Below are 24,188 nucleotides of genomic sequence, written 5' to 3'. Positions count from 1 at the left end.
GTGGGATGATATTCTCTCAGCCATAACCTACTGAGTGCATCCCGCAAACTATTACGTAACATTAACTACCAAGAAGAGAGTGGAGGCAGTCACAGGGAGAGAGAGAGAGAGAGAGAGAAAGAGAGAGACAGATGCAGATATACTGTTGCGTGCATCTGAAGTAGAGGAAGGGGGTGGAGGGCGTTGGATGCGCGTATACACTTCACCGTGACTTAAAATAGAAAGAACTCACACGAAATATTTACAGCCAGAGTGCAAAAAAAAAAAAAAAAAAGACTGACAACGGCATTGTTGAAGGAAAGACTTCCTGTGATGAAGCACAGCATAATGACTCTCAGCGTGTACAATATAATTGGCTCTTGTGAGGGAGGATATTCCCTCAAGATTTTGATCTCTCTGCGACTGTCTCCCTCTTTATGAAACGATGATAAATTTATCACTTTCTGAATTTTAATGCAGACGTCTAATCTGAACATCCATACTAATTAAGTAAAATAGGGTTTCCTCTAATACACCTTGCTGTACCACTCAAATGGGTAATACAAGTTTCGTATTCCTGATCTCTTTCCAACCTGTCCTCCCTGTAATTTAACAAATGGGTTGTAATTTAAGAAAACTTTGAAATTTTATTGGAAAAAATGTTATGGAATTTTAACGGCATATATAAACAAAATCTAAAGAAAAAACAATGAAAATGAAAGGAAATTAAATGTAAACGTAGAAAGAAATAACTTAAGAAATAAATTAAGATTTTTTTCAAAATTGTGACATGATTTCATAATCAAAAACACTTGAATCACATTTAAATACACACCCACTCAATTATCAGTATATTATATATATTATATAATGTATTTATTAGGGGTATAACGGTATACAAACATGACAGTTCGGTACATACATCGATTTTGAAGTCACGGTTCGGTACGGGTTCGGTACAGCACGGGGAGAAGAGTAAACATAAAACTGCTTTTTTTGTTAAACTGTTTTTTTTGTTTTGTTTTTTTTTCCTTGAAATTAACAACAGAGCCCAAATTATTAAATTCAGTTGCTGTTTATTTTTTAGATATAATAATCAACACCCAAAAAAGTAACAACAACAACAACAAAAAACGTAAAATGCACATAAGACAGGTTTTGCATTAACTTCTAAATCTAATTATAAAGTTATTTATCTACTCCAATACATTAATACATTATCAATAAAAGCAATGACAAATAATTTTTCCTCCATCTCATATTTTTTTCCTTCACCATGCCCCTTTAGGGGCTCCGTATATTATAGTAATATTATGAATTATGAAACAATGTCAAAAAGAGAAATTACAATAGTAAAAAAATAAATAAATAAATATCCCCAACCCAATAGAACAAGTTTCGAAATACAAATTGGTTGGAAAAGAGAAATTACAATAGTATACTGCCACTGATATACATCTTTGTTTCAGTGTTTATTCAGAAGTATTCATAACTAACTTTTTAGGGTAAGTCTGAGGGGAAAAAAGTAACTAATATTTATGCCTCAATCCTTGACAGTGTTGAATGTTTAATCCAATATAGACTAATCATATTTTATATCTCTCGTTGCAAAATAACTATAGACAAATAAAGCACAGGGGTCAAACTAGGCCAACCTTAAGTCTTTGCATCAGCCAGCAGCAACAAAGCAAAGAGAAAATGTTTTCTGCAAGTCCAGAGAGATGTATCTGTTTTTTTCCATCTAATGTTCCCGCTTGTATTTCACCTTTTCTTCCAAACGTAGGGGTTCACCCTATGAGTCCTGAGCTATGCTTCCCAGGGTGCCACAGATGAGCCAGATCTCTGTCAATAGCATCATTACACTGCTAAATTGCTGCAAAGCCAGGATTGTGCTCTTTTAACCGCAAAGCTCAGTGCTTCCTAAACGAGTCTGGCTGTTTTCTTGAGCAGTTGCCATCTCTGTGTATCTTGTGCAACTGGGGTCAGTAACTTCGTTTAATAGCAATAACAGCTATTTTCAATGAAGAGTCTGATGCAGGAAGGAGACCGTAAAGAAAAACAGAAAAGCAAAAGTCATCATATATATATATATATATATATATATATATATTAGTCAAACAGTCAAACCAAAAGTTATTCAGACACTAGATATAATTTTATATATATATTTTTTTTTACTAGTGGGTGCAGGACACTATAGTTCATGTAAGTGAGGATAGCAAAATGAAGTGAACTGTGACATATTATACCCAAAAATTATACAAATTTGACACTTTGACCTGACCATATATATATATATATATATATATATATATATATATATATATATATATATATATATATATATATATATAGTGACTATAACAAGTATGTCCTGGTCACTTGGAATAAGAGCCCTGGTATGATGCACTTGCTATCACTACATTATGTATTGGGCTACACTGGGAACTTGCTCTCTAGAGCTTGGTACACATTAAAACTGAAGTTGATGTCTATTTCTAATAAAAACTTGACCTAGCCACTCAGAGCACAGAAAATACTTCTCTTTCATAAGGCATGAACGATGATTCACAAAGTCCAACTGAAGAAAAAAGCTTTAAATAATTCCTGTGGGTGAATGAAGAATTGAAAGCAAAAATCTGAGTAAGCAAGCAGTTCAGCTGGGACTGGATTCTATTACATCATCAAAGCACTGATTGCATCTAAACTGTTCAAATGATGAATGCTTTCTGTGAATCAGGTGAGTTCACTCTTAATATCTACAGTTGGCTACTGCTGAGTGGAAACAAACTCTGCTTCTGTTACTGAACAAAATATATTCTATAACAATATTCAAAACAGAAATTACTTACAATTACTTTTACAATTAATTACTTACAAAAAATAAGATTACCAATGAGACCGGCCTCAAATCTGCTCTTTAGCTACAATGACAGCTGTGTTGTTTATAAGTAAATAAATGTCAAAAAGTACTATATAATAATAATAATAATAATAACAATAAAGTAAATGTTTTTTAGTCATGTACCATGGTAGTCCTTCTTTGAAGTGCACTACTGTTTAAAAGTTAGAAGTTGATAATATTTTTTTAATGTTTTTGAAAGAAAATGCTTACCAAGGCAGCATTTATTTGAAAATCAGAAATACAGCAAAAACAATAATATTGTGAAATACTACTACAGCTGTTTTCTGTTTTAAAATCTTTTAAAACGTAATTTATTCCTGTGACGGCAAAGCTACATTTTCAACAGCCATTACTCCAGTCTTCAGTGTCACATGATCCTTCAGAAATCATTCTAATATGCTGATTTAGTACTCAAGAAATTTCTTATTATTATCAATGTTGAAAACAGTTGTGCTGCTTAATATTTTTTTCATGGAAACAAAATTTTTTCAGGATTCTTTGATGAACAAAGTTTAAAATAACATTTACAGTATTTAAAAAGGATTTTTTGTAACACTGTAAAAGTCTTTACAATCACTGCACCATGGTACCTCTATAGCACTTCAATAGTATAGAGAAATTAAGATGCCTAATATTAATCAGCAGTTTTCAGGGGTATCATAAAAGACCCTGACAATTTAAAAATCAGCATTAAAGTGCTTGCCATTCAGGTGTAGTAGGGCTGCATTTGGAATTCACCGCACAGAGCCAAGCTGGAGCCCACATTACCATCACAATGGCACTTCCAGCATTGATTCAACAAAGCACGCAAATACAAACATTAATATTTCAGTTCACAGGATGGTGAATTGCATCTGCACCACTGATTGTGAATGAAAGAGGTAGCTGTCTACACATTAGGTACAAGCCCTCCTTCACTGAAAAACCCACAGAGAACATCAAACTAAACAGAGACGCAAAGATCACATCACTCATATTGTACATTTAGAAGCGTGTAAACAGAGCAGCTTGGCTCCAGTGAAATAAACCCCATTAGTTCAAGTACTGCTAGCAGACTGGCACTCTCAATCCTCTAATGCCACTCAAAAGGCTTCACATCCGGATACCTGCACCAATGAAGGTGGGGAAATCCAATAAAGCCTTGCACCGTTTGTTGATGGACTGACCATCAATAATGTATTCCACCAGCAACGTGTCTGGCTCCAGCGGTGGTGAGGAGCTAAAAGCCCCGTTGCCTATGGAGAGGCTCGTTATCTGTGAATGCAAGTTTCCGACAAGTTTACGCCTTGATGGCTCAACGGAGCGCACGACAAGGGATTAATCCTGATGCAATGCAACACTGGAGCGACAATGTAAAAGAACACTTGAACAAATGAACATACTGTTCCAAAAAGATATTAAAAAGTCTCTTTTAAAACACACAAATAACACCCTCGGATTCTCAACAGCCGACACGTACACACAGCTGGAATGACAAAAAAGCTTCTTCCCTTTCACACTCATTCCCATCTTCTCTCACACTCCTTACCTTAGTTGTGACAATACACAGACAATCCATTCTGAGCCAAACAGCTCAAGCCAGTTTCCCCTTCATCAGCACCACATTAACAAATAGAGAGAGATGAGAGAGGAGAGAGAGATTGAAAGAGAGAGGAACGAAAGGCACGGCTGGAGCTAACACTGACAGAGGCGCGAGTCCTCTCTGTGTGCAGGCATGGTCTTGCCGTAGTCCAACAGCCCGGCGCTTGTTAGCGCTATCCACTGCTCAGCCGCATGGCTGGGGCTCAGACTGCTGCCTCTGCTGCTGCTGAGATCACAGAGCATCCCTCCTCCTCTGGAGCTCGCCGCACAAGCGCACACCCATGCGTGTGACAACAGACACGCTCTCCTCTCACAGACGCTGAAGATGTACCTCTCTAGCCTGGAGAATCTGCACCACGATTGTGAAAATAGCTATTATAGTCACTGTTTGTGGTGTGAGAGTTAATTTTTTTTTTTCTCCTTTGGTTATCTGAGGCAGAACTAAGCCAGTTTTAAGCCAGTTGTGGAGAGGAATGAAGTGTAAGAATGAATGTTTCTGGGCAGTTTGGAGGATTTAAGAGAGGGGAGTGAGTAAGCAGTTCATGCTGATTTTGACAACATCAATCTAGGTTTATTTTGGGCTGACTCGGAAAACCACTGAACCATTGGTGAGCTCAAATAACCCGAGTTTTAAGTGAACAGGGCTAGTGAATGATTGTGAGGTACAAGACAAAGAGACAACAGTCACAGAGAGGAAACTGCAGCAATGCTTCAGCAAAGCTTGGCACATCAGGCCTGATGCATCACACAACATCTGTTCTTTATATTAAGACCTTCCCCAGTAATTTAAATGAATAAACAGACAGGAGGGGAGAGCTGCCTACTGCAGTTATAAAATAACAACATGAAATGTTTGTGTGCCATTAACAACTAAATAAAAGACAAGAAAATAAAAGAGAAGAAGTCTTAAGAAGAAAACATAACCATAGCAGAGGTGATTTCAGTCTTGAGGGGGTCTTGGACATCTATCAGTGTAGAGCAGTGGTTCCCAAACTGGGGTACGTGAGGTGACAGAAGGGGGTACACGAAGAAAATTCTGAGTAGTTTGTTTAATTCTACCCTACCTTAAAATAACATTAAAACCGAGCATGTGTGTCTAACTGGCAAAATGTCATAAATCCATGACATCCAATCAAATTACCTCATCTTTTGAGGTCAAAACTGACTGCGTCCACACAAGCAGCATGCATTTGATAGGTTGCATGCAGAGTCTGCTGCCTTGGCAAATCGTGCTAAATTACTGCCGTTCTCGACAATGCACATTTGTAAAAGTGAGGATTTAGCACTTACTCGCATGAAGAACAAATATAGACACAGATAGTGGATTGAGATCAATTTAAGACTCAAAGTTTCTTCGATACAAAAACATACCCTGTGTAAGTTCTTGTATTTAATGTTGATAACGAACAAGAATGCAATTGTTCCCAACTATCCACATGATTGCAAACGCAACACTGATTATTACACAACAGGTCAAAAAAAAAAAAAACCGTACATTTAAACACAATATTGTCAGTATTTATTCTATAATAGTTATAACGAAAGTCACAGCAGAACTACAACACACATTGGTGTTTCGTGAACAATTCTGCGGCTTTGAGCAAATCGTGAGTCAACGATTCAATGATTCATTCATAAATAATCATTACTGAATGAATGAATGAATGACTCGATGACTTGCTGCCACCTACTGGCGGTTTTAGTTTAATATTTAAAAGTATCACTTAGTTTTTACCATCATTGCATATTTCTCTATTGAATATTTCTCTATCTCTATTCCACTCTAAAAAGTTTGGGAACCACTGGTGTAGAGGAATGTTTTTGCATCAAAATTTGCTCAACTAAGGGGTTAATGAGAGATTTGGGGTAATATGAAAAGGTAACCCTTTACTTCACAGTGAATCAAAATGGATAAAATTACTTTAACGTCCCCCAGCTGTCAATAATTTTATCCCTTAAAACTCATCTTTAAAATCAAAATGACATACTTAAATGTTTTTTCCTGTGAAAATAATTTCTTCATGCCTTAAAATAGCTTGAATGTAACTACACCCTTGCCTCATTTAGTATACACAGAACCATGAATATGCAAATTGGTCTCCGCCTCCACTCAATCACACCAGCTCGGACTACCTGATCCACTCTGTCAACTGTACTAAACGCTACAAAATGGCAAGTGGAAATACTGGTTTAATTCAGCCATATATGTTTGAACCAGAAACTGATTCAAAAGAAGAAGAGGAAGAGCACATTATACAGGGTCGTCTACAAGTCAATGTATCAGAATGGTTATGTGTTTCATGTATCACTCTCTACAACATCAGACATACAGCATATCTGTACAAATGCATAAAGTTTATCTACTAAGCACCTTAAAGCACTTAAAATTCCACATGGCTTTCCAACTGATGACACCGGATTGTCTGGCACGGAGCGGCAGTTCTTAAATGACCAAGAACAATATGCTGACCAGCTGACTGCAACCCCCTCCCTTTCTCGATTAAGTTGTATTACTACCCAGTACCCAGGCCTGCTGTCTTTCTTTTCTTTCTCTTCTTCTGTCAGTCCTACCTGCTGTCTGTACACTGCCCGCTCCTCCAATTCCAGCTCCTCGCAAAACAGCACCCTGATCACGGCTTTCATTCTGCATCTATCATCTCAATGGTTGCTGCACACACGGTCTACGACTCGCTTCTCAAATACACACACACATACACTAAGCCCTTCATCAGATGGGCCTCAAAGCCGCTTTGAGTGATCACATAATAGACTGAGTACTTTAACTTCCTCTCCACAACACTTTCCCACAGACACGGGGGAATAATTGAGAAACGAGCTCGGCAGGACATTGAGGCAGATGCTCAGACATGAACTTGGCGAGCGAGTCTTTGTTTTAGCGCCAAGTTTTGTTTTGTGTTCTCCTTATATAAACTCTAAGCACTGTCCACTATGCTAACAATGCTAACCCTGTTTCCAGAAGAAAGGCCCCTCATTTTCACAAAATTCTAAAAAGTAAGTTACTAATGGACAAGTATTGGACTTTAAAACAATAAAAACAATGTTATCAGTCTGCTGCTGTATGTTAAAGACAAACTGCTTCAGGTATGAGACAAGAAAAGCTAGAACTTAATTGAAAAATTAAAAAATAGCCTCTAGCTACTGTAGGCTTTTATTCATATTTACTTTTCATATTCATAATTACTTTTGTGTCTAACTGTTTGCAGCAAATGTTCCACATTGCAAAAATAATTTTCTTAATCATTTTTGTATTTTTAGTATGAATATAATAGTGTTCAAAAGTTTGTGTGTGTGTGTGTGTGTGTGTGTGAGAGAGACAGTAAAAACATTTATGTTACAAAGATTTCTATTTCAAATAAATTCTGTACTTTTAAACTTTTAAATAAAGAATCCTTAAAAACACGTATCACTGTTTCCTATGAAATATTAAGCATATTAAAATGTTTCTTGAGCACCAAATCAGCATTTTAGAATGATGAAGGGTCATGTGACACTGAAGACTGGAACAATGATGCAAAAAATTCAGCTTTGCCATCACAGGAATAAATTACAAATTTTAATGAATTTAAAATGGAATTATTATGGAGTTATTTTAAATTGTAATAATATTTCACAATATTATTGTTTTTGCTGTCGTTTTGATTAAATAAATGCAGGTGAACAAAAGAGGATTCTTGAAAAAAAAAAAAAAAGTTTTGAATGATATATTGAATGAATGGGTATATTTGTCACACACTCAAGAAACAAGAAACTCGGGCTACTCAAACCTGATAAACATGAACAGAAAAACAGAACAAGTTCTCCAATAAAATCAATGAGAAACCACAGAAACAGACTCAAAACACAAGAAACTAAACTAAGACGTGTACCAAACGTACCCAAAACAAAGCACAAGAATAGATCACCTGTGGCAATATTTTGTTATTTTTGTCATTATTATTTTTTGTTTGTTTGTTTTAGGCATAAACCTCACTACATTTTGTTAGATTTATGGATACAAGTAGACAAAACTATAATGAAAAAAAAAAAAATTGTATAACAAGTCTTTATGTTATACAGTTTTTCTTCAGTAAATTTATACTGTTTCATAGACATTTAAATAATTTTACTAGAAAACAAGACAACAATACTGTTTAAAGAAATATTTTTTGCAGTGCACATATAGTAACTTAATTGAGTCTGAAAAGCTAAATTTATGTTGCATTTATTTATCACCTCTCAAATTTTTCTCCTAACATTAATTATAATACACATACAAATGGACACTTATTGGCATGAATGTGGATAGAATACTCTGTCTTAAGCTAAATCTCATGAAGTACTGTTTATTTTTCTTTGAAACTTTGACTAAGAGTTTAAGCTCATCATTCAGGCTGCGTTTACCCTCAAATCCCCCACGCCCAGGTCAAGAGGACAAACCCACGATCCACGCTACATGCTATTTTAGTGGGGTTAACAATATACACAAAGATACCCTCTCTAGTAAGCAAGATTAAGACTTTATTTTGGCCTGAGGCATGGTCTCCACAACTCCCTCGCTATTTCGGTCTAAGCTCTTTTTCTGTGGATGACTCTGATTGAGCAGGACACACTATTACAATCCGACTCAACAAATGTATGTGTATTGTGCATGTGACTGTATGAGCACCTAAGGCAAAGGGCAGTTGTAAACAATTACAGACGGCACACCTGCGAGCAGTACTCCTCTCTCTGGTAGAGCCGCAGGGGCTCTTTGTGTGCGAATCTATGAGCGTGTTGCAAGTGACCTCAAGATGCTCAGCTGTCCCACTTAAGTAACAAAAGAGGGAGTCGCCACAGATTCATTCAGAAAAAGCAAAAGCTCTCATTTCATCCCCCACCCTGACATCTGTACTTCCACAGATCTAGTCTTTCTGTTTTATTCCAGCTATATTTGGGTTTGTCTTTGTGCTTGCCTATAATTGGCTCTGCCCTCTTTTCAAAAACATAAAAGCCACAGATGTCTCAAACTTAGAGTCCTTGAGTATATGTGGGTCACTAATAACACAGATTGACCCATTCACATCAATGACAATAACTATCATAATAAACATATAGCTCTAAAAATGTTGTAAATATAAAAGAATAGCAAAGTCCACACCACAAATATAATGATAACAGCACAGAGAAACAACATAGTTGGAACCACTTTCAGAACATTTTTTTTTCCTGCAGAGGAACAAAACATTGACAGCAAATCAGAATCCATTCTGCTTTAAGAGCTCAAGCATTTACAGACAACAAAACTGCAGCACACGCTTAGAATAGTGTTGTCACAATACTGGAATTTCCAAATTCGATATGATACCTTGAAAAATATTGATATTTGATACTATTTTCAATACCGCGTGGGAAAAAAAGAAATTATCTCATAATTTTTTGATCATTTGGGTTATTTTGTTGAAATAGCTTTCACTCACAGCACAGGGAGGTTTTATTTGAATCACTGAACTATGTTTACTAAAAAAAAAAAAAAAAAAAAAAAAAAAAAAGACAAGTAAACCGTAATAAAATAAAAACAAATAAACACAAACAAACAAACACAAATAAATACAATAGAATAAAGAGGCAAATTAAATAAACATGGCTTTAACCTTTTCAGGTGGGTCTAACAGTAGTATTCATGTAAGAAATACTACAGAAATGAAAGTAATCAAATGTAAAATAACACTGGATAGTAGAGCTGCACGATTCTGGATAAAATGAGAATCACGATTTTTTGGTTTCAAATAGAGATCACGATTCTCCCACGATTCTGAATATACAACCAAACAAAATAACATGTTATTTACTAGAGGTTCTGACAAAATATAAATTGCTGACTCTAATTGCTGGAAAATATTTGAATGAATTATTTAAAAAATGGTTTTGAATGAATTCAATGACTCATTAATAAATACTTGTTTCATTGCTGGATGAATCAGTGTTTTTGAACGAATCTTTTGAATGAACGATTCAATGACAAATACATTTTTTAACAGTCAGTTGTCGCCACCTAGTGGAATTAGATGTAATTGATACAACCGTTATTTGACGTGCCAAGTTAGTTTCAAAAGGTAGTTTGCTCTATTTTGATCAATATCGTAGACATCGGTGTTTAAATACTAACTTTTATTTGTAACACAGAAATAACTAATGTGTGATTCAAAACGGCTCTCTCTGGTTCTAGCAGCACAGATTTGAATGTGCCGGTATGATTTTGTCAAAGGTTTAATAGACGCGGGAGAATCGTTAATTAATAAAGAGAATCGTCATTAATAAAGTAGGATTGCGTGGGTGCTTGAATCGTGATCGCGATCTTTTTACGATTAATCGCGCAGCTCTACTGGATAGTTTTCATTGTAAAAATTACATTTTTACAATTAAAGTTACAAAGGTTATTCAGTCAGAAGCAGTGAGTGATTTTCTCTGTCTTTTGTGCTTTGATTAACATGACAGACAGCAGCAGGTTTATTAGGCTGCTGTCACTTTAAAGGTGGACTCAGTAGTATTTCAAATACACTGTTTGGAAGTTAGTCAGACCAATACCACAAACGTCTACCCAATCAGCATTAGGGGGCGTATGACGGTCGAGGATAGAGAACAAGCAAGAAGGAGATTTGAAAATAAGAAAAAAACTGCAGAACGAGAAATGGGACAATACAAAAATGCACAAAAGAATATCACTGGAATGAAGGTTTATGCCTGGGCAAGCGCTTTAGGACCCGCGTTAATATTAGAAAAGCTTTCCAGTGCTGGAGAGAGCTAAGTGGGAAGGCCTGAAAACAGACGCGGAGGCTGCTTTGATCCCGCTCATGTGAGTAACACTGGGTTTTGATTGTCTGGAGCTGCTGTGCTGTTTGCGACTAACAACGAACGCTTTGTATTTAATCATGTACCGTACTTTTATTTTTTGTGCTTCCTTGTCGTTCGTTCATCAACTGCGCTTTGTTTTTCGTGAAGCATTTTGTTGCGCGTCAGTTGTGATAAACAGACATCCACTCGCATTGCATGTGTAACAGTGGCCAGATAGTGAAAGTTTGGCTGTTAAACCACTGCACACTGACAACCGCTAGAGAATGAGGTGTTTAGCGTCATTGTTAGTGCACTCACCTCGCATGCCAGCGGCGATCGGGCTGGGCTTCGAGACTCGGAGCAGGGTGGTTAGGATTGGAGTGTGAGTTTTGGAGGCGGAGCAATGAAGAGAGGGTTGGGTTTGTTTGGGTTGATTTCAAATATCAACAATGTCCAACAGCGTTGTTCAAATTCTACTTAGAGCACCTTTAAGAGCTTATGCACAGATCCAATATATACACATCATGTGTTTTCTCTCAAATATTTAAGCTCCAAAACTGACTGTATTTACCTGGATACTCAGCAAGATAGCCATTTTGACATAATTTTGCATGTATTTGACTGTTTAAGCACAATAAGCCATGAAAAAAAAAGTCAATTTGGTACACACGAGCTGTTTGAGGGGCGGCTTTATGAGAGCGCCACTTATACAGATCAGTGGTGCACGGCTGCATGCGCTTTTGGTGTGAGTGAGAAACCTGCGGGAATGACTAAAATTATGCACAATACAAGCACTATTCGACCAGAGTGAATGAAATGAGTGAGAGCAAGCAGGTGTGTGTCACTTCACTGACGGAGAGAAGAATGAGTGAGAATGCGCAGCTGGTATCGGTGTATCGATAGTGCAGCAAAGGAGTATTGGAACCGTTTCAGATATTTCAGTATTGATATTGAAACAAATCGATATTTTTGACAACACTAGCATAGAATAAACAGAATGATATCATCCACTGGTGTGGATGCTAATTCAAACTGACACAAGGTGAGAGCAATTGCGTGACGTGTTGCACTATGCAGTATGAGCTGAAATTGATTTCCCTTTGCAATGTCTTCTAGCTCAGAAATGGATTTAGAATATAAGTGTGTGTTCCTGTATAAGTGTTTTTCACTGCTGTGTAAATGCTGAGAGCATTCAAGCTGGTTGAGTTAGACAGTGGTGGCAATTACTGCAGATCAACACGCCTCCAAGATGGGAGCTGTACTAGCGAAAAGGCAGAATCAGGCTCCACACACACAGCTCAATTTTCGATACAAGCCACCCACTAATAGTACAAGCAGACAAACACCGGCAGACCATTCCAAAGGTGACTTTTCAAGATGCACAAAACACGTTGGGACGAAAATGACCTTCCATTGCTCCAAGGTCAGTTCCGACGCTTACGTGCCCACTGTAGGCGCTTTCGATGGTGGGCAGGGGTCATCATAGGCATTCTGATTGGTTTGGATTCAAACTTCTCTGAGAGGGCAGATATTTAAATGAGGATTAAATTAAGTGTCATTTTTTTCTCTGACATATTTTAAGTCCCGTTGGTGCTTGCAGTTCCCTTGCCAATTAGTGTAGAGATAATTAAGAAAACTTTCTCTAAAAGAGAACGAGTCACTTATGAATACTGCTGTCACCGTTCAGCTCTGCTGCACAGAAGACTTTAATACTGCAGTTAAATACTGCAATAAGCTCTATCTCATTTGTTGTCTAAATACACCAAATGAACTCTGAATTAGCCAGACCGTGGACTTTATAGAAGAAATAGACAGTCAAATGTATGTTAAGGGTTAGAGATAAAGACAACATAAAGTGGATTTACAGTGTATTTAAGTTTTGTAATATGGCATATTTCCAAGTGAAACTGAAGATTTAACAGAAAAAAAAAAATATAGGACTTTTATTCAACAAAAATTTGATTAAATAATGGATGTTAGGCTATGATATTATTGGTTAATATTATTTTTCCCCACTCACACAACAAAGTTCACATATATATATCATGCTCTGCTTCAGTATGTCACAGTACATGCGCGCATTCATGGTTCCCTCAATGCACTGTAGCTCCCCAGTGCCGGCAGCACTCATACAGCTCCAGACCATGACACTCCCACCACCAAGCTTAACTGTGGGCAAAACACACTTGTCTTTGTACTCCTCACCTGGTTGCCGCCACACACGCTTGACACCATCTGAACCAAATAAGTTTATCTTGGTCTCATCAGACCACAGGACATGGTTCCAGTAACTCATGTCCTTAGTCTGCTTGTCTTCAGCAAACTGTTTGCGGGCTTTCTTGTGCATCATCTTTAGAAGAGGCTTCCTTCTGGGACAAAAGCCATGCAGACCAATTTGATGCAGTGTGCGGCGTATGGTCTGAGCACTGACAGGCTGACCCCCCCACCCCTTTAACCTCTGCAGCAATGCTGGCAGCACTCATACATCTATTTCCCAAACACAACCTCTGGATATGACGCTGAGCACGTGCACTCAACTTCTTTGGTCGACCATGGCGAGGCCTGTTCTGAGTAGAACTTGTCCTGTTAAACCGCTGTATGGTCTTGGCCACCGTGCTGCAGCTCAGTTTCAGGGTCTTGGCAATCTTCTTATAGCCTACGCCATCTTTATGTAGAGCAACAATTCTTTTTTTTCAGATCCTCAGAGAGTTCTTTGATATAAGGTGCCATGTTGAACTTCCAGTGACCAGTATGAGAGAGTGAGAGCGATAACACCAAATTTAACACACCTGCTCCCCATTCACACCTGAGACCTTGTAACTCTAACGAGTCACATGACACCGGGGAGAGAAAATAGCTAATTGGGCCCAATTTGGACATTTTCACTTAGGGGTGTACTCACTTTTGTGGCCAGCGGTTTAGACATTAATGGCTGTGTGTGGAGTTATTTTGAGGGGACAGCAAATTTACACTGTTATACAAGCTGTACACTCACTACTTTAAATTGTAGCAAAGTGTCATTTCTTCAGTGTTGTCACATGAAAAGATATAATAAAATATTTACAAAATTGTGAGGGGTGTACTCACTTCTGTGAGATACTGTATATATGAAAAGGCAATAAGTGAGTATTTAAAGTGACAAACATTCAAGTACTCAGTAAATGTCCCCGCATGTTGATTCTGATAATGGATTGCTGTCTTATGAAAAACTCATCTCAAAACCTCTCACTGTTTAATCGATAGAGCACTTATCAACAGTCTGAGGCGTCCCTCCAAATGGATATAAATCATCCAGAGGAGGGAAGAGAAAAACCTCTCTGCCTGCGTTACTCATGCGTAGCTGGTGTAAACACTGCCATATGACAATCTGCATCTGTCAGAAAACTGAACAGAATGTGGGAAGACTATGTGTGTTTCTCACCTCCGTATTGGTGGTTCCTGCGGCAGGCTCCTCCACTGTCAGCTCCATGCAGCTCTCCTTTCTAAGCTGGTGGGTAAAAAGACACAAATTTTCAGAAGTCATCAACATCTCTAATGTCTTGTAGACTCCAGAAGCATTTCACTTTAAGCATACGAGTATTGTTTTAGAACGTCAATGTAACATTTGATATTGATCTTATTGATATTCACTTCAACATTGATATTCAAACAAGCAAGTGAGCTGCAAGAGCATGGAGGATATTCAGACTAACAGCATGATTTCAAGGGAGATATTTTTTTTTACATACATTATAAATTTATTTAAAGAGCATTTTATCTTAAGTCACAGAATTAAGTTAAAATTCTGCTTGGAAAGTCAACAAATAATGTATAATGTATAAGGCAGGCTGAAGACAGAGAGGTTGCCATACGTATCAACATCAACCCTTATATAACATAGTGCACTAAGGTCGCATTTATTTGATCAAAAATACAGTAAAAACTTTAATATTGTGAAATATTATTACAATTTAAAATAACTGTTTTCTGTTTTAATATATTTTAAAATTAAGTAATTTATTGCTGTGATGGCAAAGCTGACTTCTTAGCAGCCATTACTCCAGTCTTCAGTCTCAAATGATCCTTCAGAAATCATTCTAATATGCTGATACATCAAGAAATATTTCTTATTATTATCAATGCTGAAAACAGTTGTGCTGCTTAATATTTTTGTGGAAACTGAACAGCATTTATTTGAAATAGAAATCTTTTGTATCATTATAAATGTCTTTTTTTTTTTAAATAAATAAAGTAATTTAATGCATCCTTGCTGAACATAGGATTAATTTCCTTAAAAAAAAGACACAATGACAACTGACATAGCCATTAGCATAAAATAGTGCATTTTTTTGGTTAATTTTATTATGTAAATAATTAACGTTTGTATGCTAACGTTTAAAGGCTCAGTGAAGATATCTACAGATTTAAAGATGCTGACATCGTTATGATGTTCTTCTGTCCTATAAGACCATGAGACACTGGGATCAAGACACACAGCTCACACAGAGACAGCTTCCCCCTAGTGGCTGAATGCAAAAAAAATGCAGTTTGAATTTACACTGATGACTGCACCTGCACTGGTGCAATAATACACACATATATCAATCTGATAAAATACTACACAATAAATAAAAACACCCATCAATACATGGAAACCTTATATGCGTATTTAAAAACTGAGATTTTTTGCATTTATCTATGCAGTTGAAAATACAACAAGCTTTAATCTTTCTGCTATGCATTTTTAAATGAAATCCCCTGAGCAACACGAATCTCATCTCAGGCCCTTTTCAGTCCAGTATAATCTCACTTACTCAGAAAATTGGAGTCATTAATCACACAAGTCTCTAGTACACTTGTACCATTTTATCAGTAGCCGTTTGATTGACACATTTTATGCTTTTGTGAGTGCCGATGCGTCAGCAGACCTAAGCCGTGCTGTGGAATTCACCAGCGTCTGAGAAGACAAAGGCCGCATACAGCTCTGGAGCCATTTGTATTCTTCAGATATCTACAACTTCATTTATTGCCTTTAATTATACTGTCACAAGTCTTTCCACTCAACGTCATCACGACACATGACAGACAAGGCCTTAAACACATAGAAAAGGTGCTTTTGTAGCCATTTTAAGAGAAAATTTAAAAATGAAAAATCACAAATGAGATTTCTTTAAAGTCTATATTTTCTCCAAGAGCAGAATCAAGATTAAATAGAAAGCAGAATTTTAATTCCCAGAATCTTATATATGTGTCTTCTGCAGTTTCAGAAGAGCTCTCATCAATGTCTCACTAGATTTGTCAAGATGCTAAAATCCACAAAAAAAATTAAGAGCTTTCAATATGAACTCGTACATTTCTCTTCAAATACTTCCAAGAACAAATTTAAAGGGGTCATGACATGGATTGTTTTATTTTAATATGTTACTTGAGGTTATAATGTTAATAAAGTTTTTTGCACAAAAAAAAAAAAAATGCGGAAAACCATCATTTACAGACAAAACATTATAAAATCATTTTAACTTATGATTTTTGATGCAGCTGCTGTTAGGCTGCTTCATTTGTCAACAAACTCTCCATTACACTGTGCCTTGTTTACAAAACAATCTGCAGTCAAATGCTCTGAACAAACATATAATCCTCTGAAGCAATCCATGACGCCATTAAAAAATAAACCATCCACTTGTTCCTAACGCTGGAATTCTTCTCTCTACAAAAATGAGCAAATGAGCTGTTTAAAGAGGATGCATCAAAGTGAATGTTCCTTTATGCTTCCACTACCTCTTTCATTTCTCCTCTTGTCGGCAGACTCAAGTGTGTGGAGTACGTCAGAGAGTCTGTATACTGAATCCAGTGTAGACAGTGTCAGTGATTATAATGGGTTTTATCTGCTTTTTAACACGATGCAACGCAACGCTTTTATCTGCTTTAGGCAAGTGTCAGCCATGCAATGATGCTAAACTATTCATCGATGTCTTGCTCTAATAACCAAACAAGCCGTTTTTGGAGCTTGATTAAATAAATGCTGTTTATAATGAGGAGGACGTTTTAAACTATAAAAACGGCAGGATGTTTTAATGGTACAAAGCCCTCTTATGTCAAAAGAACAAGGCAAATTTGATTTCTCATGTTAAGACCCTTTTAAACCTCTATTTTTCACTGTACTGTATGTAAACAATTGTTTCATTTATGGCTACTTCATGTGTCCAAAAATAGCATAGTAAAACAACGAGCTGGAGCTGGCGTTACGAGAGACTGCAGAGTTTTTGTCCACTGACACTATGCTGAGAAATAAATCCTCCCCCAAGAGGACTGTCTTCTCTTCAACTGGACTACACAACAAGCTATAGACTTCAGAAAGATCCAAAATAAACCATCAAATTATTTTTAGCTTTGCCAGCCCATGTCAAAATAGTCTGTCAGAGTTCTCTGGGGTAGCATGGGGCGTGGCTTCTGTAAACAAACGTGCTACTCATTACTTCACTCGTACATGGCAAATTCAGTATATATTGCATCTATTGTGTCCATTTGCCATGGATGAGCAAAGTAGTGGATAGTACATTTGTTTAGGAAATATATATTAAACTTTAAAATAACTCTATTTTTAATATATTTTAAATTGTAAATTATTCCTTTAACGGAAAAGCTCAAATCATATTACTACAGTTGTGACCTATTCTGCATGTTTGGGAAACAAAACCAGTTGACAACCACTAGCCTAGGTCTTTGTGCATGATTCTGTATTTGTCTCACCTCTGGCGGTGTGGAAGCTGGCTGCGGACCCTCTGTGGGTAATGTCGAATTGGTGGCAGTGTGTTCCCACTGCTCAGCCATGTGATTCACCTCCACCAGCTTCTGCTCACAGCTCTTCTGAGAGTTCAGCAGGGTCACTTCATAAAACTCCTGAATATCTACATAGAGAGAGAGAGAAACACTATAAATGTCTTTTTAATACCTACTCGAATTCTGTTGTAGTTTCCACACCACACTTTGCCTAAATGGGCTTTTGGATTAAAAACCAGCATAATCTCTAGCTGGCAGCAGATCAAATTAAACACAGGCAATTTATTAGATTGATTTGTTGGCATCTAAATGAATCCAGCACAGTTTGAAGAAAAGAAGGTTGAGAGAGAGAGAGAGAGAGAGAGAGAGAGAGAGAGAGAGAGAGAGAGAGAGAGAGAGAGAGAGAGAGAGAGAGAGAGAGAGAGAGAGAGAGAGAGAGAGAGAAAGAGAAAAGAGGCGAACACATGCTTGTTTAGTCAGGGAAAAAAAAGCTGGATATTTGAGAGGCAGCCATGGTACAGATTAATTTGTGTTTCTGGGTCAAAAAGTGTGATTAGACACAAATTTCTAGCTAGCTTAGCCAAACAGATTCCAACTCAAATCACAATGAGAAAAAATGTAGGGCTTTCCAATAATTTCCATGACTGTGCAACAACTAAGCACACACATACACACACGCACGCGCGCACACACGCATATGCATATATATATATATATATATATATATATATATATATATATATATATATATTATATATATATATATATATATATATATAAATAAATAACAAAACAATCCATGTCATGACCGTTTTTAATTTGGTCTTAGAAGTATTTGAAGAGAAATATATATAGTTCATATTGAAAGCTCTTATATATATATATATATCTCCGATCTTCAATTCCTGTGCTATATGCAATTTAACGAAGTTAACAGATAGGAGCTGCATTTTATTTATCATCAGCAAATTTCAACATCAAAGACTGCAATAGAAGAAAGAGTGGCATCAGCACTGGATCATTTAGTCTCACTACTTTAATGAAGATGATTGTGTTTTGAGCGTCTGCTACTTACGTCCAGTTTAATTCGCAGCAGTTTGCGTTGGCTTAAAAAATTAAACTTCCGTATTAAATGTTAGTAAGTTGAATACGGAAGGCGGTCTTTATAACTTGTTAAATATGGATATTTTTCTTACACAAACGCATTGCTTCATTTCAGAAGACCTTTATTAACCCCCCAGAGCCGTGTGGAGTACATTTATAATGGATGGATGCACTTTCTTGAACTTCAAACTTGGCCCCATTTGCTGCCATTATAAAGCTTGGACGTGTCAGGATATTTATTAATATAACTCAGATTGTGTTCATCAGAAAGAAGAAAGTCATATATACCTAGGATGGCTTGAGGGTGAGTAAATCTTGGGGTAATTTTCATTTTTAAAGTGAACTAATCCTTTAAGTGATACTAAATGAGGTCAGAGGTGCTGTGAGCTGTATTACTACTGTAGGTCAACTCTCTTCCACCCTGCCTCAAGAGATACTAAACAGAGACCTCAGAGATCCAAATATTTAAACTAGAGTGCAAGCACTTGCAGTGACCATCTGGAGAGCTCTGCTCTTTCAGCCTGAACAACACAGATTTAAAAGCGACAGTTACATTAAGCCACAATGCATGATGGGTAAAAGTCAGCAGCTCTGCCATGAATCCAGCCACCATATGCTGTACTAAATGCTACAGATCCTGCCTTGGAATGAGAGAGGAGATAAAAGAAAAGAACAATCTGTGTGTTTGGAGTGCCCATATGGAATGTGTGGACAAAATGTGCTCAGCACCAGAAATATAGAAAGCATTCCACATAAAAATCAAAGAAAAAAAAAAATTGTGATATTGTGAAAACCTACCAAAAATATACCATAGGAAAATACAAGATTGCAACAGTTTTAATTTAGGACTTTTAGTAACTAAAAAAATGTATATTTATATAAAACTATATTTAATTTTTTGCTTACCCATCCACTGACAAATACAGTTTTTAGTGGGAAAAACATTCAATCAGCTAACCATACTTCATAACAGAGAGTCGGCATTGGTCAACAGAACCACATGAGTCCTTTGCATGTGTTAATGCATGTAAAGCTTCTCAGAAGACAATATAACGTTGCCAAAGCTGTAGCACAAAACAGGCATTTTCCACCTAACAAAAGAAGCATCTTTCAAACAAAAGCTTGCAGTCTATTCCATCTTAAAGAGAGAGAGAATTCATTTACATGTAAATAAAACCTAATAAAAAGACTCCATTTGTTATTCCTCCTACAGATGCCTGCCTGGCCCAGCGTTTCAGAGCGAGTTAAGTTCAACACATATCAATAACACCGTTTATTCAAGCATTTGAGTTGGTGCAAAGCTGCAAACACCAACAAGATTACTTAAAATGTGATTTAGTCACTTTTGCCTCTAAAGTGGAAGCACAAATTGAAAGTGAGACCATCAAAGACCTAAATTTATGCAAATCCCGCCTTCTCAAAGAGACGTGGGTGACACAATTTGAGAAACAGTGAATGCAAAGTCTCAACAACTGATAAAAGACAGAAATATGAATACTATTCTAAAACTAACTGTTAAAATAACTCACATCAACAACATGCACATCAAAAGCAGCAGCAGAAATTTCTAATAAACTTACAGAGAGGTAATAGTCCTCTGTTCTCCATGGACATGTTGCGCAAAATGCCATCACTGAAACAGCGAGAAGTAGTGTATGTGTGTGTGTGTGTGTGTGTGTGATGCCAGATGCCTGATCTAGCAGCATGTGAGCAGCCAGCTTAATCCTTGCACAGGCCTCCTGTTCCCTACAATTCAGACAATGACCTTACACCCTCACACACAAACAGAGAATACAGCTGATCATCATTTCAGATGCTTTGTCTTCGGTGGTGTTTAAAGCTGTTCGATGTTCTCAAACATGCCCCTTGTTCACCTCAGAGAGCCTAACAGTGACAGTTCCTACTTACGCATTAGAACCGAGCAGGTGGCGACTGATGATGATGATGATGTGGATGGATGTGTGTGTGTGTGTGTGTGTGTGTGTGTGTGTGTGTGTGTGTGTGTGTGTGTGTGGCTGTAGGCTGGACCGGGGCAGCTGGGAGAGTGTTTAGGACAGTTGAACTCAGGGCACAGAGCTGAGCCCATGAGGACAGAACCCTTGATTTCTGATCACTGTAGTAATCAGCATGTACAAAGATCTCCAAAACCAAGAACATCTTTTAAAAAAGATCTCAAACAAACATTGCGTCGCTTTTTTTCGTAAGTTGAATACGGAAGGTGTAGGACGTAGTGTAAGCGTTTTGAACTGCGAGAGGTGTTACACTTTCTTCGTAAGTTGAATACAGAAGGTGATCTGGCGGAAGCTAGATATTTTACTTTATACATTACTTTATAAGTAGTAGGTGGAGAGTAGGCAGCCTTTTGTGGCTGTTTGAACACATTCAACCACATGAGTGTCTACACTATGAAAGCAATCCGGTCAAATGCGTTTTCGACTACCTCTGGAAGTGATCGAAAGTGGAAAAGCTCAAAATGTTTTAGACCCCGTTTACACCTGTATTTAGCATCATGCACTTGTGATCCAATCGACCAAAACACATCTTAATACCGGGTGCAAACAGGGTTAGATTTTGTTCATAGCATTCGATAGGACTTAATTCGATAAGATTAAGAATGTGAATGTTTTTTTGTTTTTTTTAACTTACTGGAATCAAAGTAAGAAAGTGATAAAAATCAGAATCGATGAACAGAATCGGAATCAGAATCATTAAAATTCAAACAATATACCCAACCCTATAATAACAAGATTTTTTTCTTGAGCACCAAACCAACATGAAAGATCATGTGACACTGAAGACTGGAGTAAACCCTGCTGAAAATTCAGCTTTGCCATTACAGGAATGAATGACATTTAAACATATTTTTTTTTAAAAATGCCTATTTTAAATTTAAGTAATATTTCACAAATTTACTGTAAATGTGATCAAATGCAGTCTAGGGAAGCATAAGAAATTTCTATTAAAAACATTTTTTTTTTTTTTTTTAAATGCCAATACCAAACTTTTGAAATGGTAATGTTATATCAGCAATTTGCCACCCTACTCTTTAGATATTAGGCATCAACATTAGGAATTCAGGCAGATAGAGCAGTGTATCTTAGCAGATGGCCATTAAAAATCTTATTGGGACAAAGCTGTGAAATAAAGGGTTTGTCGTCTGGTAACTGCATTGTGAATCTGTTCTGATAGAGTCTTGACAGCACACTGCTTTCCTTTGAAACAATTATTTCATAGTGGATGGCATTCAGTTCATATCTTGTCTAGACAAATGATTAACTCGCTTTCACTGATGACTGCACAAGAAAGAAAATTGACTGAAAAATTAAGTTTAAAAAAGGCAGTTTGAAAATATCTGTTCAACATGACAGAATTATCTAACTCTTGACTCGACTATGAGCAGTTTGGACACCTTATGCAATAGTGAAGATTTCAGAACTACAAAAAAATAAGTCTGCAGTCAATTAGTCAGCTCAATTAATGAATTAATCAAGTGTTTATTGATTGCAAAGTCTCTAAGAGAGCCTCCCTGAACTTCAACCATGGTGGACATAGTTGGCATGCTGAATGAGGTCAGATGTTCCATGAGCAAAAGTTTGCACACCTGGTGCTTACTTGTTGCCTATTGCAACCTAAAAATTTTACACATGGTCGACAACAGTACACGACTGGAAACAACTCAATTTACTAAAACACAGATAGTCTCAGCCTCAGAAATCACACATACAGACCATATTTGTGTCAGTGATCATTTGTGCATATAGCACACGTAACTGGAAAGCAAAACTGGAATGCTCTCTCATTCCAGTAAGCTCTAAACTGATAGGCTGACTTTGAAAAGACAGATGGATTTGAAACATATTTAAATTTCTTTGAGTAAAACTGACTATCCACATATTCAAACTACATACAATGCTGTTCAAATGGAAGAAGCGTTTCATTTTCTCTGTGGTAATATTTAATATAGCAACTTATTATACAAAAATGTTATGTTTAAAAATGCATGCTGTATCCGAGGCCTAGGGTAATTTGGGCCAAAAGACAAACTTATTTCAAAACCTCAATTAAACCAGGGTCTCTAAAAACATGGGTTCACAAATCCTTAATGGTTTGTTAAGGAACTTTGTAAGTTGAAGAAAAACTAATAATTAAATTATTCAAAAGTAACATTAAATTAGTAACAATCAAAATCTACTAAAAAATATTTTAAATGTTTACCTGCATCTCATGTTACCATAACTACCATAACCAACATCAGAACATGTGATGAACATGTGAATGTGTTAATATTAGCCTAAAATCTCAAGGGGTACTTCAAGTAAATATTTTTGGCTAATAAAAAAAAAAAAAAGATTTGGAATACCTGGATTAAACTGTTTAAGTTATTTAAAAAATGTTGAGTGCCATAGAAGCACAAGACTTTAAAAAGTACAAATGGTCTCAATATTGCAAAGAAAATATTCAACATTGGTTGTAATTACAGAATGTGATGGATCTGATTAGCTGTTCAGAGTGCATCCATCCTCAGCAGAGCTATGGGTTTAGTTTTATCAGGTATCTGATACCACATGGAAATATCTCATCTGCTTGGTTTCCAAGGCAACCAGAAAGAAGAACCAGAAAGATTCATATTCGTAATCACATCGGTCTATGCATGAACTCCCCTTCTTTCCAACACAGACCAACCCACAGAAACACAGAGAGAAGTGTGCGCACATACATGCTCATTCACACACTGCAGATCGGCAGCTGTTCCACTCTTATGTAATGAATGGATGGTGTGGGCTCAGGGCTGTAATCTCACTCCTCTCCAGGGAGCGATTATTCCAGCTCCTTATGCTACCCACCACTGCATAACACATAACACACCTCCTTATCTCCTGACGCAGACTCCCGCCTCTGTGATTCTGATTCATAAAATCACCTTCCTTTCTGAAAATGGCCTTTGCATTGAAATGTATTACAACTGACAAATATAGAGCTGTTGTAAAACATGAGTATTCTGGGTGGCGATTTTGATGAATTCATAATTACAAAAATGTATATCCAAAAA

General features: G+C 36.9%; 1 protein-coding gene across 19 annotated transcripts in view; it reads right to left on the bottom strand.

Annotated features, from left to right (window-relative positions):
- Window positions 1-24,188, bottom strand: part of dlg2 (discs, large homolog 2 (Drosophila)) — a 246,565-nt gene that overhangs the window by 205,467 nt on the left and 16,910 nt on the right. For 18 of the 19 annotated variants that reach the window (XM_051909206.1, XM_051909209.1, XM_051909208.1 and 15 more), the window contains exons 3-4: window positions 18,005-18,162; window positions 14,697-14,762 (exon numbers count right to left, since the gene is read on the bottom strand). In XM_051909206.1, the coding sequence (XP_051765166.1) occupies window positions 14,697-14,762; window positions 18,005-18,162 (224 nt within the window). Of the gene's footprint in view, window positions 1-4,412; window positions 5,204-14,696; window positions 14,763-18,004; window positions 18,163-24,188 lie in introns of those variants that run through there. The other variant, XM_051909223.1, reaches the window with a different exon arrangement.

The sequence above is a fragment of the Ctenopharyngodon idella genome, chromosome 10, assembly GCF_019924925.1.
Source record: "Ctenopharyngodon idella isolate HZGC_01 chromosome 10, HZGC01, whole genome shotgun sequence".
In the NCBI taxonomy this organism is placed as follows: Eukaryota; Metazoa; Chordata; class Actinopteri; order Cypriniformes; family Xenocyprididae; genus Ctenopharyngodon; species Ctenopharyngodon idella.
Note: the sequence above shows the minus strand (reverse complement) of the source record. Positions and strands in the feature narration are given on the sequence as shown.